The sequence below is a fragment of the Amblyraja radiata genome, chromosome 14 (genome assembly GCF_010909765.2).
Source record: "Amblyraja radiata isolate CabotCenter1 chromosome 14, sAmbRad1.1.pri, whole genome shotgun sequence".
NCBI classification, from domain to species: domain Eukaryota; kingdom Metazoa; phylum Chordata; class Chondrichthyes; order Rajiformes; family Rajidae; genus Amblyraja; species Amblyraja radiata.
In genome coordinates this window covers 46586925-46601819 of record NC_045969.1, presented here as the reverse complement: position 1 = coordinate 46601819, position 14895 = coordinate 46586925, and the positions used below count along the sequence as shown (strand labels likewise).

Below are 14895 nucleotides of genomic sequence, written 5' to 3'. Positions count from 1 at the left end.
TACTGTACAAGTACTGCCTTGGTTTAATTTTACAAAATCCAATACACCACACTTGTCAGGTGTAAATTCCATTTGCCCACTTCCCTAGCTCATTTAGATCTTGTTGTAATCTTAGATTACATTCTTCACGGTCCACTGCACAACCCATTTTGGTGTAATCTGCAAACTTACTAACCATGGTAGCAACCGCCATTCAACTAATTAATATAGATGACACACAACATTGCACCCAGCACAGATTCCTGCAGCACACCGCTGATCACAGACCATCTATTTGACCAACAACCCTTTACTACCATCCTCTGATTCTATCCACTATGCCAAATTGGTAACTGATTGACTAGTTCACCCTGGTTCCCTAGTGATCCAAAATTCCAGGATGGGCTACCATGTGGGACCTTGATAAAGGCCTTGTTAAAATCCATCCAGACAACATCTACTGCCCTGTCCTTGTTAATCATGTGGGTTACCTCTTTGAAAAACATAATCAACTTTGTGAGATATGATTTCCCAGCCACAAAGCCATGCTGACTTCCATTAATCAGTCCTTGCCTTTCCAAGTTCTTTGTTGGTAGATTCTCTCCCTCAGATTCCCCTTTCTCAGCATTGATGTTGTGCTCACTAGGCTGTCAGGCCTTAGATTGCCCTAGCAGTTCTTCTTAGATAAAGGCACAACTGAAATGATCAGTTTTATGAATAACTATTCTTATTTTAAATAACAATTGTGAATCCTACCTTGATGGCCGGAAACAAATCCACTATCACGCAATTCATCTGCCGTTCCTGTCTTTCGCAGAGGTGAGATGCATATATGCCCATCTTCTGGTTGACCATAAGTACGTACAGTGAGAGAAAGTGAAGGTGCAGACAAGATGGTCTTCAGGTCAGAGACAACCAGATCTTGTGCTTTCATTTTATTAATTTCCAATACTTCATCGCCTGCTTTTAGACCTAAATGTAGAAGTTGAATAAATTATGTTAGTACATTTTGAACAGTGAATTGTTCACAGCAATCCGTTTATATGTTAATTAAAAACAAAAGTTAATTAATACAAAACAATATATTTTGGTTTCTTCCTTGGTTAATCTTTGGCACCAGTAACAACAAAAAGATAACTCAGGTTATTGAGAGATAGGTAGATCTAACATCATCCTGGGTGGACCTCTTATTTGGAAAAAATCCTTGTCTTTTTTCAATACTTTTCAGTGTATAACAAATATTTAGTGTCGTTTTATCACATATACTCAATATTATTGAATAATATATAGCGAGATAACACAATTACGAGAGCTCAGTTGAATTCATAGCAAAAGGATTTGAGTATAAGAGCAGGGAGGTTCTACTGCAGTTGTACAGGGTCTTGGTGAGACCACACCTGGAGTATTGCGTACAGTTTTGGTCTCCTAATCTGAGGAAGGACATTCTTGCCATAGAGGGAGTACAGAGAAGGTTCACCAGACTGATTCCTGGGATGTCAGGACTTTCATATGATGAAAGACTGGATAGACTCGGTTTGTACTCGCTAGAATTTAGAAGATTGAGGGGGGATCTTATAGAAACTGACAAAATTCTTAAGGGGTTGGACAGGCTAGATGCAGGAAGATTGTTCCCGATGTTGGGGAAGTCCAGAACAAGGGGTCACAGTTTAAGGATAAGGGGGAAATCTTTTAGGACCGAGATGAGCTAAGGGGCCCTTGTGGCTAAGGGGATCAGAGGGTATGGAGAGAAGGCAGGTACGGGATACTGAGATGGATGATCAGCCATGATCATATTGAATGGCGGTGCAGGCTCGTAGGGCCGAATGGCCTACTCCTGCACCTAATTTCTATGTTTCTATGTTTCTATGAGGAAAACATTTTTCACACAGAGAGTGGTGAATCTCTGGAATTCCCTGCCACAGAAGGTAGTTGAGGCCAGTTCATTGGCTATATTTAAGAGGGAGTTAGATGTGGCCCTTGTGGCTAAAGGGATCAGGGGGTATGGAGAGAAGGCAGGTACAGGATACTGAGTTGGATGATCAGCCATATGCATATTGAATGGCGGTGCAGGCTCGAAGGGCCGAACCTATTTTCTATGTTTCTATGTTTCTAAATACCCTGAGGAGCCACAGATGTCATTGTAAACTGAATGTGAATGGAATTATCTACCGACCCATCCCCAACTTCCACCATCTCCCCGGCCATTTAGAGCCCCAGCTATGATCAGTTTAAAGTAAACCCTCGGTATAACGGAGTGGTATCCGTTATTGACAATGTTTAATAGACAAAAGGATACAAAGATTCAGCGTGTCAGGATCTCTGGAAAACACGGATAAGTGATATCGGGAGCCTTCCTCAGACTGATTCACTCTGCTGAGTTACTCCAGCACTTTGTTACTCTACCTTTAAAACCGTGGGGCTCCCTCCCCTCTCACCTGATGTTGCTTCCAAGGTGGAGCACATCAGCGACTCTGGGGGAGAAGGGAGGGGTGGAGGAGGTGGTGGGTGGAAAGAGACCGACAGGACAGAGTGATGGGAGAAGGAGACGGCAGTGGTTGAGCGGGGAGCAGATAAATAGCTGCAGGTGAGAGGGGCTCACTGGTGCAGTCGAGAGTGGTGTCAGAAGCCGGGTCTCTAAATGACCGGGGATGGGTCAGCAAGTCATTCCATTCACATTCAGTTTACTTTTATATTTGTTTTATTTATGTTTCTGGTACTTAGTGTTCTTTAGAGACACGGGAGGGGTGTCATTAGCAGGCCAGAGGTGTATTGTTGTTTCACTATCACGTGCCTCTGTTGTATGGAAAAACTGATAATCCAGAATGGGTCTGGAACCGAGGGTGACGAAAAATTGGTGTTTAACCTGTATAAACCGTACAGACTGAAAAGTCAAATGTATAATCTAAAAACAAATCTAAATGAATATTATATTTATTTTTGATATGTAGAATCAAAACGTAGTATCAGTTTGCACACAGTTAATGCCTGTCAAAAATACATAGGTTGGTTCCAATCCGTAGACAAGGTTGACGACGCTAACTACCATTTTATACCTTAATCGCCATTTATCATTCTTTCAACTTCACACATCTGAACAGACATTCAGCAGTAAAAATCAACACTTGTGGTCCACCACCCCAGTTGTTTAACTGCGTTCAAGGTCACTACTGATTTATTTCTACAGGCTGTTTCTATGATTGTACAAGAATACATTGCATTCTGCAATAATGTAATGTTACTGAAGTCTAATGGATATGGTGGGATGGGATGGAAAAAGGCCAAAATGATTTCAAGATGTTTACTCTCAGGTTTTGCATACATTGGCAAGTATTTCTTTTGGAATATAGCATGATTGGAAGATTATGCGTGACAAACTGCTGCAAGAGAGCGCTCGGCTGTCTGTTATAATCACCCAGTACGCTGGTGGACTAATTTTTCTGCCTGGATCTCTGACACACAATTTTGACATGATGTTTGCTCAGTCAGAATGTCCCCAATGAATTCAGCCATCATTTGCTCCAGCCACAATTTCAATCTCAGAGTAATCTGATAGAGCTTGTAGCTACTATCAAGGTGACCATTAGTGTAAATGTCCGCGCATTGGAATCGGGTTGCAGCTAGCAATATTTGCAATATTTCTAAATTTGTTGTTCGATGCTGTACGTGGAGGTCACTACGTAATTTAGCTTCTCCTACTAGACAGCAACAAGCAGAGCGACTACTGGGCTTTGCAAAGATTGCAGGCAGCCCCTGTATGTGTACTATCATTGTCAACATAGTGTGTCACAGAGGTTTAGCCAAAGCAATAGTTTACCAGCATAAAAGTAAATTCTAAGATGTATTCTAATTGAGGAGGACACATTTAATAGGTGCATAGGCAACATTTATCATAAAAAATCATTACTTGGTGTCATCTACTCTACAGTTCACCAATTACAAAAGATGACAAAAGGCAGAAAATGTTAACGATTTGATTCGTGACTCAGAAACACAACCCATACACTTGGGCAATGTGCACACATCAAAGTATAAAAATGACAACAAAAGCTCATTGATGTCCTTCAACAACGCAACTGTCATCTGGACCAGTTGGGCACCAATGTAGTATTAGACATAGTAAGTTGCAATAATCCAATGAATTATCATTTTGAGAACATAGTCCTTGACAATAATTCTGGAAGCAATAGGGGAGAGGAATGAAAAGATCAGAGGAAACCAGACAGTTGTTTTCCCACTAAACTCAAAAATAATATTTCACACAAAACTCAGAAATCTATATTTCCTGCATCAAATCCTACCCCACTGTATTTCTTCAGAGGCCATTATCTAGCAGCCATCTGTTTCTATACACAGCCATCCCAAAGACTGGAAAATGGCTAGTGCAGGATTCTACAGATGAGGCCTTGGAAGGGGAACTTGGACACCTGACTTTGGACTGAATGCCTGAGCCTAGATAACAGCTAAGCCAATAATAACCAGCACTGTGGCCCATCTGCATGAAAGGACATGCAACTCTGCCATCTTCTGCAAGTTACTTGATGTTGTCACCTGACCTTATTAGGATTGGGTATTAAGTATATTAATCAGTGTTGTGCAATGCGATTGGCTTAAATGCCTGCCAGGGCTGATTCATTGGCAGTTGCATAAGCTGTAAACTGTGGATGTGAGGCAGTAGAATTGAGTGTGCGAATGTGAGATGAGCAAAGAAATGCCTGGGTTTGTATTTTTCTGATGACTGTTAGAAATATGATGCATTAACCAAACATCTGAGGCTTGTCATCATCATCTGCTTTGACCTATTGTTTGCACACCATATCCTTCCATATCTCTAGACTCCCTCTCCCCTGACTCTTGGTCTGAAGAAGGGTCTCGACCCAAAACATCACCCATTCCTTCTCTCCAGAGATGCTGCCTGTCCCGTTGAGTTACTCTAAGCATTTTGTGTGTATCGGAGGCTTGTGTTGTGGTTACTAGGATACACCACTCACAAAGCAATTAATAAATTCTCCAGGCTTAATATTTGTCACTAATTGTTATAACTATCTGTCCCATTGCCTCTGAAGTATGTTGGGACATGTTCCTGGCTTTTAATGTTTAGTGCACAACTCCTCTCTCCTCCACTCAGCCCTCCAATGGAGCACCAAAAACCTTTAAGAGCTGCTGTCTGCTATGTTATGTGATGTTTTAATATCTCTTTCATCAGAAAGATCTCCCAGACACTCTGCAAACACCAGCTGCAGCCACCATGCACATAACCTTTGGGACATGCAGTCTAACTAATGCTGTGGTGCTGTCCACTTAGAATGCGGACCTCTACTGTGATGTGCATTGCCGACTAGAGTTAGCGTGCAAGTTAGCTGGCACCAAGAAGCTGATACCTACATTGAAAGCTGCAAATGAAAGCGTGCAACTGGGAGCTCAGAATGGTTACTGCAGATAGAGCACAGGAATACTGCAAATCGATCGCCTGATCTGCACTTCGTCCCGTCAATATTAAGAAGCCACATCGGAAGCAATGAGCGCAGTAGACAAGGTTGCAAGAGGTACACGTGAATCTTTGCCTCTCCTGGATGAGCTGTTTAGGTGCCTGGATAGTGGTGATGTAAGAAGTGCAAGAACAAGAGTTGCAAGTTCCGCAAGGGAAAGTGCCAGGAGTCAGGGTAGGGTGGGTGTGGAATACGGCAAACATAAAAGGATATGGTTCGAATTATACTTTAGTTAATTATAAAATGATAATTCAAAAGTACTATCCTATGTCTTCTGCTGAAATCAGGGGCTTGATAAATGGTTTCAAATCTTGTTCTTTGTTTATTTTTCATCACAAACTTCGGAATGGTTATAATCAATAGAGATCACATTGTGGATGCTGTCGTGTATTTTTTTCAGCGAACCGAAACAGTGGTGACATTTTACTAAGTTATGGCTGCTATATAAATGCACACTTTTGTTTTGCTGAAGTGATATATCAAGGAAACCAGCCACCTTCTGGTTTGCATAAGCATCTGCTGTAATCTAAGAACTAATAGCTATTATTATATTCTAATGTATGTTTTTATCAGTGGCAGCATTTACCTCACCTTTCTTAAATGTAAAAATCAAGAACTTCAAAAGTAACATTTGATTACTGTGCTCTGAGAGCAAAAGATCTTTTCAACAAGCAAACACATTTAAATGGCTTTTCTTGTGTAAATGTAGGGAAATATGGATTATTTTTATAACTATAATTCAAGCACTCTTTTTCTTTTGAAATATGGACAAATCTATATTGACAAATCTACAGTGCACTTTTATCATTTAATCTCAGCATCAAACATTTTGTAAATCTTCAAAATACACATACCAAAATTCAGAAAATTACCAACACTCTTGAGATTTGCAAACATTACATTCACCATTACAGTGTTTTTGGCAAAGCTCCTAAGAGTTTTATCAAATTGGTAAATATGAATTGGGTGTTATGTAATCTCTTTTCATTACTTCAGATAGAATTTTTTGACTTGAAAATATTATTCAAGAACTTCTGTTTTGCCTTAGCCATATATCCAACCATACTAAAGTCAGGATTGGGGTGGGAGCAAACATTACTAATAACAAAAAATATTACCTTGTACAAAGATCAAAATAGAATACGAATGAAACATACTTGTGAACAATATTATTTTAAAATCTCCTTTACAGAAGGAAATCCAAAATTATCTTTACAACAGGTAGACAAAATGAAACGCTAAAAATGTATTTGTTAAGAAAACTAAATTACCTTTAGATGAAGCCAGACCTCCTTCTTTTACATCTGTAATAATCATTTTTCGGTATGACTCTTCTTCTTCAACTAAAGATACACAAAATCCTAAAGCAAGAATGAAATCACAATAAATCATAAATAATTAAATATTTCATAAGATTGGATGATGCAAGCTCATACCTTTACGTCAGCATAAATTTGGCATTCAAAAAAAGGTGAAACTCACTGCAAAATGGTGATAATAGCCACTAGCTGACTATGAACTGAAATAAAAAGTACAAAAGTTGGAGTATAACTACATTTGACAGGCAATATACTGCCGTACACAGAGCAATTGCATCAAACAATGTAATAGAATTAACTTTCCTTCCCTTAAAACTGGTCAACAAAAGACCCTTAAGGGGAGGAAACCTGTAGTCATTCCTAGTCTGGCCGAGATGCAATTCCAAACACAAAACAATGTGAATGACCCATAACAAATATCTGAAATTACCTAATGTCCCTTAGTTCAAAGGGATAGACAATAAATCTAGTCCTTGTTAAAAAAAGGTCAACATAATTCATTTACTCATACAAGTATAACCAACAAAATCATTAATTCAGCACGTACATGATTATTGGTCAATGGATAGGATTTTATTTGTTTTGTGAACTGGAGAATATTTGTTATGACTCTTTCATTTTCCAGTGTTAATGAAGGAATGATATGCACAATGTTCTGCAGCACCACACAGTGGTTATTTATTTTCTCTTGCTATATGGAATCTTAGAAAATACATTAGAGGAGCAGACTGTTCATACCAGTGCACCTCTCTGCATTTCAGTTGAAAATCCACGACTTTCTTTCTCTTTAATTAACCAATATGATTTCATGGTTTGCTTTCCCAAAGCTCAAACAATTTTCTTGTGCCCAAAATAAATTATTTCACAGCAAAATAATAACATCTCCCCTATTTAAATCAAAGGAGCAAATGTTTATATCACCGACCCAGCTCATTTTGTTTAATAGCAAGTACTGATTCCTGTCAACAACAATCCAAAATACATCCCTTTTTCCATGGTATGTGCTTGTGAGGCAACCAGGAACATCGGCCCTCTTCTACTAGACATCTAGTAACTGTTTAATATAAAGTTGTAGATGTGATTGCTCTCAATAACCCCATAAAATTTAAGGTAGACACATGAGACTGCAAATGCTGTAATCCAGAACAAAAAACTGTTGGGGGAACTAATTGGGACAGACAGCATCTGCAGAGAAAGAGAGATGTTTGATGCTTTGGGACATGACCATACATCAGGACATATATGCGAGCCTTTCCAAATTTTAAATTTAAATTCTCATGAACATCCCATCTTTATTCACTGCTACCACCTCCTATATCTTCCTCTGATTCAGTTTCCCAGTTTTCGCTTAGAATATTTAATGGCTCTGCTGCAATTACTCTCTGTGCTAAAATATTTCCTGGTTCTAGAACTTAATAAAAATGAAAGCCTATCAATTTATTCTCTCAAAGACCAAGTACACATTGATAAGACCTTGTCACTGGCTTTTTTGAGGAAGCACTCTTTCACTATTCACTTTTGGAAATATTAATATTTGAATACTTGTACCCAGCTTTCTCCATTTCAATGGTAGTGGCTCCAATTTTACATTAATCCATAATTTTCTATTTCCAACATCAAATTGGTGAATCTGCACCATGTGCCTTGTGCAGTTTTAATATCCTTTTGAGAATTAGGCATTCACAATACTAACCACTGGTATGAATGGTGTTGGTTGGGCAAGCACTTAAACTAGAGTAGACAACCACATATACACTATCTATGTGTACTCCAGCTGAGTCTGTCACTACACTGAGTCACAGGATTCCCCATTGAAATTTAAAGCGGGGCCTTGACTTGCTGATTTGGGAGTCACAACACTGATTCTTTGCCAGGTAAGACATAGTAGAGCAGTTGAGACTACATTGATTTCAGTCAGTATTCTGGCTTGTGGATTGAGAGGCAAAGAGGAATTTAAGATTTTCTGAACTGTTCCCATATAGATTAAACACACTATGTTTCGCTCCATAGATGCTGATGCACCTGCTGAGTTTCTCCAGCAATACCTTCGATTTTCCAGCATCTGCAGTTCATTCTTGAACACTATGTTTGGAGTCTAGTTTAGTTTGGTTTAGTTTATTACTGTCACATGTGCTATCCAGTCAATGAAAAGACGATACATGATTACAATCAAGCTGTCCACAGTGAACAGATAAAGGGTACAAAATTTGGAGCAAGATAAAGTGTGATAAAGTTTGATAGATAATCATTAGGATTTAATTATTTCCTTCAACGTTTGTGGTTTGTAACGGTCTGAATAGTGCAGAGGGATCAATGACAATATTTCTGTTTGGTTAGAACTATACATAGTAAAAGGAACATTATACTGCTGTGTGCATTCTATGTAAAACCGATGAGTGGTGAGATACTGAACTGCAGAAGATTATCTATAATTGAGTTGAATCTAATTGGCCTGTATTTCAAGGATTATGCTTTCTCGCTTTAATTGAATAGTGTGAAATATTTGCTCTCACCAGGTTCTTTGGCACAATTCTAGTTTCATCGGATTTAAAAAAAATAGGTACTAGCTGCACTAATCTTTCACCAGCCTAGATTAAAAGTTTAATTGCACAGGTTTGCCTAATTTTCTAGTTAAGGAGAAAAAGTGAGTTGAGTTATTCCCAGTTTAGTGCTGAATCCCTCTGAGCAAGGAACTCATTCTCGAAATTGTGTAGCACACTGATTTCCTGTATTTGCATTAGAATCTAGACACTTATTAATGTACAAATTTGGAGAAAGAAAAACTTGGTTATTTAAGTAAAATATAAATACAATCATTCTTATTAATTCAAAATCAATTGTTGCTTGTTAAAAAGGAAATAGACTAGTCATTAAAATGAAACATATCAAACAAGGCATGCTTACCGCAATTACAATTTAGAGAGTAATGTTAAACAATAAGCATATAACCAAATGTTTAGTTATACATTCTCCCTCGATCAAATCAAACATATAATTCACATGCCAGTTTTAAAGTTGATCATAAACTGTTCCAACATACAAATACTGAACAATTAAGTGTGCTATTTTAAGATGGATGTTTAAAAAAAGCAACAAAAACAAAGTTATGAGTAACTAATATAAGTAATTGAAAAAAATGGCATAAATATTTGTATAACATTTTGCACATATCCTTACCATAACTGACAGAAGTATCAGACTTGTCAAATTGAACATGATGTATAATCTTTGGACAAATTTCAATTTCTTGATACAACTGAGAAAATAATATAATTTTATTAATTGAAAACATAGGCAAAACGTCATAGCAAAAATATAATCCATATTGCTGAGAAATACTAATAATCAATTTATTAATGTTTATCTATATTACTAAAAGTCTGATCTTGACCGCTTTTGGCCCACTGTGCTGCGATTTCCGAGAGAACGCCGCCACCTACGGCAGTCATTTTTGGCCACCTCGCTCAGAGCCCACGTCTGCCTTCCTGGACCAGAGGATTTTTCCCATCGATGAAAAATCAGAGACATATTAATGAATTTAAAAAATTCACAATTCTCTCTGCTGCCCCTGCTGGAGGGAGGGGGTGGGACTATAAAACCAGGAAGTGGTGTACCTCACTCAGTCTCTGCAAGATGCAGGTCACGTCTCTCTGAGCTCTGAATAACACTGAACACATGTCTACTCAACTGTGAGTGCCCTTAATGTGGTTTGAAAATGAAAATATGGTTGGTTTGAAGTAAAAAGGCACTGCCTGCAAATGGTTGTTTGGGGGGTTTGGGTTGAAGTAAAAAGGCACTCTCTCTCTCTCTCTCCCCTCCTCTCTCTCCCCACCTCTCACCCCCCTCTCTCCCCCCCTCTCTCTCCCTCCCCCCTCTCCCCCCCTCATCCTCCCTCTCCTCCCCCCTCACCCCCTCCTCTCCCCCCCTCTCTCTCTCGCTCCCCTCTTTTTCTCCCCCTCCATCCCCTCCCCCACCCTCCCTCCCCTAACCCCCCCTCCCCTCCACACCCCCTACCCCCTTCCCTCCACCCTCCCCCCTCCCTGCTCCCCACCTCTCCCCCCTCCCCTCACCCCCCCTCCCCTCCCCCCTCTCTCTCTCTCTCTCTCTCTCCCCTCTTTCTCTCCCCCTCCATCCCCTCCCCCACCCTCCCTCCCCTAAACCCCCCTCCCCTCCACACCCCCTACCCTCTTCCCTCCACCCTCCCTCCCTCTCCCTGCTCCCCACCTCCCCTCACCCCCCTCTCAGCACCCCCTCTCTCACCCCCTCTCTCCTCCCCTCCCCTCCCTCTCACCCCTCCTCCCCCACCTTTCCCCCCTCACCCACCTTCCCTCTTCTCCTCCCCTCCACCCCCTCCCCTCTTGCCCCTCTCTCTCTGTCTTTGCCTCTCTCTCTGTCTTTGCCTCTCTCTCTCTCCACCCCTTCTCTCTCTGCCCTCACTCTCTACCCCCGCCCCCCCCTCTCTCTAGATGTGACTGCAAGTTGGGGGCTATGCGTCAGTAGATAGGGTGGTTATGGGGTAAAATGAGCAAATTAATAATATTAATATAATATCAAGGGGGGTTATTAGCGTGTGTGCGGGGGGGGGGGGGGGATAGTTAGTGTGTGTGACGCTGCATGCCGCCTCCTCCCCCACAACCGCACGTTGGGGGAACAGACACAACGGGTCTGCACTTGGTCTAGTTTATAATATGAATATGTTCAGTTCTCACTTATTCATGTGCCACATTTGCAGCAGGATAGCGTGCAACAACATTGCATTACCATCTCCCAAAGGTAGTAATGTCAAGACATTGGTTTCTAAATGTATTTTTAACCATACTTTTCTTGACTGTTACTTGGAGAATTATCTATAATGGATACCAATATAATTTATTAATGGTGATCTCAGAAAATGTAGCCCATACATAAAAAGTGAATAAAAACTGAGGACAGATGCATTCTATACTTTATAGGTTCGGAACTCTTCGCAGTTAAGCAACATCTCTATTTTAAAATCGCATTTCTAAAGCCTTGCAAAGCTGAATTCCACCCTATTTCAACAGTCTATGAATGAAAACAGATGTAGGAGATATCTGTGGTCCCCACTTTGGCCTTCTAAACATCCCCAATTTTAATAACTTCATCGTTGGCAGGCCATGTCTTCTGCTTCAAATGCTTGAAATCCTGGTTTCATGTCTATATTCCACTAAACACCATCACTTTCAACAGCCCGCCATCTTAGTAAGTGACTTGTTGTCAAGATTTGTTTTAAGATTCATAGGTAGGACAAAGATGTCTATAAATTGTTGTCATTGTAGTTACTATGAAGCACATTTTTCAAATTTCATTACTTTGAAATTCTCAGTACGTTTTGTTGCAATCAATTAACCTGTTCTTACATCCAAAGCACCGTAGCCTTTTCATAAAATGGTCAAAATACACCAGAAAATGCACTCCCAATGGAACTTAAAACAGTACAAAAGGCATACCAGTTTAACATTGGAGTGCATGTAACTGCTAGGTAAGGATGCCAGAACCCGCATCTTACAATTCCTGTGAATTAGCTGGAGGCAAGGGCTCCGGACAATGGGATTTCTCAAATGATGGCAAGGTAAACCTGACCAAAATTGCTTTCTCTGTTGAAATTCACTTGTGATCTATGCACAAATGAATTAAGAAGCTAAATATTGAAATAGGAATAAATAATGAAATAAGATCATTTTCTTGTTTTCATAATATTTATAAGTTTAAAAATTACATAAAAAACAACATCTGTTAATATAACTATAATATAACTATACAATACAAAATTTATATAGTGTTCTCAATGGAATATTGGTATAGTATTTTATTGTCATGTGTACTGAGATAAGTGAAAAACATTGTTAGCTTACTATCTCATCAAATTGTAATATGCAAAAGTACAATCAAGCTATACACAAGTAAAACAGGTAGTGCAAAATGGATACCTGAGTGCAAATAGAGTATTACAGCATTACAGAGAAAATGATAGATATAAAGAAAAGTATAAGTATCGCAATGAGGTTGGTTGGGAAATCAGGACTGCATCCTTACTTTGTGAGAGGACCATTCAGTGGTCTGATAACAGTAGGGAAAAAGTAAATATGGTAGGAATAAATAATGAGATACGACAATTGCACTCTCCATATATACATATAGGTTGCTTACCAATTCATGAATATCCTCTTGTTTAGGTATATAATATTGAATGTGATTATTCATTGTGAACTTCAAACGAACGTAGTGACCACCTGGCTCCAAATGATGTGCCTACAATGCATGAGTAGAAACAGATAAAAGAGAAAGTGATTACTACCTTGTTGTGGTTAATACAAATACAGTGAGTGACAATGCATTTGAAACATAATGAACATACCTGGGGAAAATCTGTAATTCAATATTATTTTGAATTTATGATATAGGGAGTGCGTCAACTTTCAGATTCTTCTACTCTGTGGAATGTGTTAAGTATGTGTGGTAACGTGAGAACTGTGGTTTAGTAGACCATACCCAATCTATCTCTTTTCAATCATAACCGTGCATCTCTTTCACTTTTTTGTCCGTGCATCAAGAAGCACCAAAGATTTGAATGCAGATTTGGATGTATTAAATGAACAAGAAATTAATTAAGATTCCACACTCATTCTTCATGCCTATGACAGCTTTGGAGGATTAATTCCTTGTGGGAATTATCTAAGCTAAAATTATCTGGCATATGGAAGATTAAAATATTTCCTCTAATATTGATGAACTAACAATAAGATAATTGATCCGATTTATTTTTTGAAAATAGTTATTTGCATACTTTTTGAAGATTTATCTTCAAAGGAGTTAACAGTATAATGCCGTGTTATAAATTCTTTCCTATCATGTAGTTAGGATTTTTAATATAATTTTGTCCTGATCACATGATGGTACATTATCAAGACCACATGCTAAATTAATGAAGTTCCAGACATTAATAACAGCAATACAAGCTCATCATACAAACTCATTGAAGGCTGCAAACTAGTTATTGGTATAAACAAATGAATAAGGACTAATTTCGATGACCAGCAAATAAAATGTAGTTACCATTATCATCAACCAGTTCAACTATGTTTCAGATATTAGGGATTGTTTATACCAATTTTATCACCTGAAGATGAAGATAAAACAAAACTGAAACATAGATAGAGGCTTTTAGTTGGTGGTCTATGATTCTTTATTTGAAATATATACAAATCTACACACAACTTTAGAAATGAATTTGCGTTCTCACTTTACAAAATCCAAGATTTTGGCTTTGTTCAAGGCCTGCTGTAACACAAGGTCTGCTATATATTCTTGCCACCCAACCTCCTACTTTAATTTCCAAATAGAACAAAGTATGATGCAGCCTCAAAACAGACAACTGTACAAAGCAAAACAAAATCCTGCTATAATTAGGAACATTTAATATGGAAAACTTCAAGTATCTCTTTTCAGACTTTCTTAAACATTTCATCAAAAGCCTTATGAAAGTATGCAGATGTTTGTCTGATGGATGGAGATTAAATTGTTACCTACAATAATTTGTCCTTTATAATGAAATGTATCCACAGCTTTGATCAGAAGGCTGCTCATCAATAACCTTTTGTCTGTCCCATTGCTCATCTTGCAGAACACAGAAAGCAATCCAAAATGGTAGTGAGATGGATATCATCTAATAATCCCAATATCTGCACCGATTTGCCAACAGCACAGTACTCATTTGGTAAATAGTTATTTTGGATTTCTTTGATGGAATTTCCCTAACAATTTCTTGAAATTTTAGAATTAGTTGAACAGCTGCTTTTAAGAATCTTTGTCCTTCAAAACAAAATAACCAGACTATTCAGAAGGTTTCATTGCATTTTAATTTATTTTTACATTGAAACAGATTTTCTCCCTTCCTTGGGTGGCATGTGTACATTTGTTAATTTATAGGCTACTGTTGATCAAAAAAGCAAGCAGCACAATGTTAGAAAAATAATTGAGACACAGTTTAATATGCTGTGCAAATTAATTAGGTATTACGATGTAGGCTTTTATATTGAAATAACAGATCTAATTTCAAAGGGGTTATGAAGGAATGCCATTAATGGTTAAAG

At 38.6% G+C, this 14895-nt stretch overlaps 1 protein-coding gene across 3 annotated transcripts in view; it reads right to left on the bottom strand.

Annotated features, from left to right (window-relative positions):
* tiam1 (TIAM Rac1 associated GEF 1) overlaps window positions 1–14895 on the bottom strand; it is a 238734-nt gene that overhangs the window by 94188 nt on the left and 129651 nt on the right. For all 3 annotated transcript variants that reach the window (XM_033033228.1, XM_033033229.1, XM_033033230.1), the window contains 4 exons: window positions 12953–13054; window positions 9962–10040; window positions 6737–6826; window positions 736–951 (listed from right to left, as the gene is read on the bottom strand). In XM_033033228.1, coding sequence (XP_032889119.1) covers window positions 736–951; window positions 6737–6826; window positions 9962–10040; window positions 12953–13054 — 487 coding nt within the window. The remainder of the gene's footprint in view (window positions 1–735; window positions 952–6736; window positions 6827–9961; window positions 10041–12952; window positions 13055–14895) is intronic.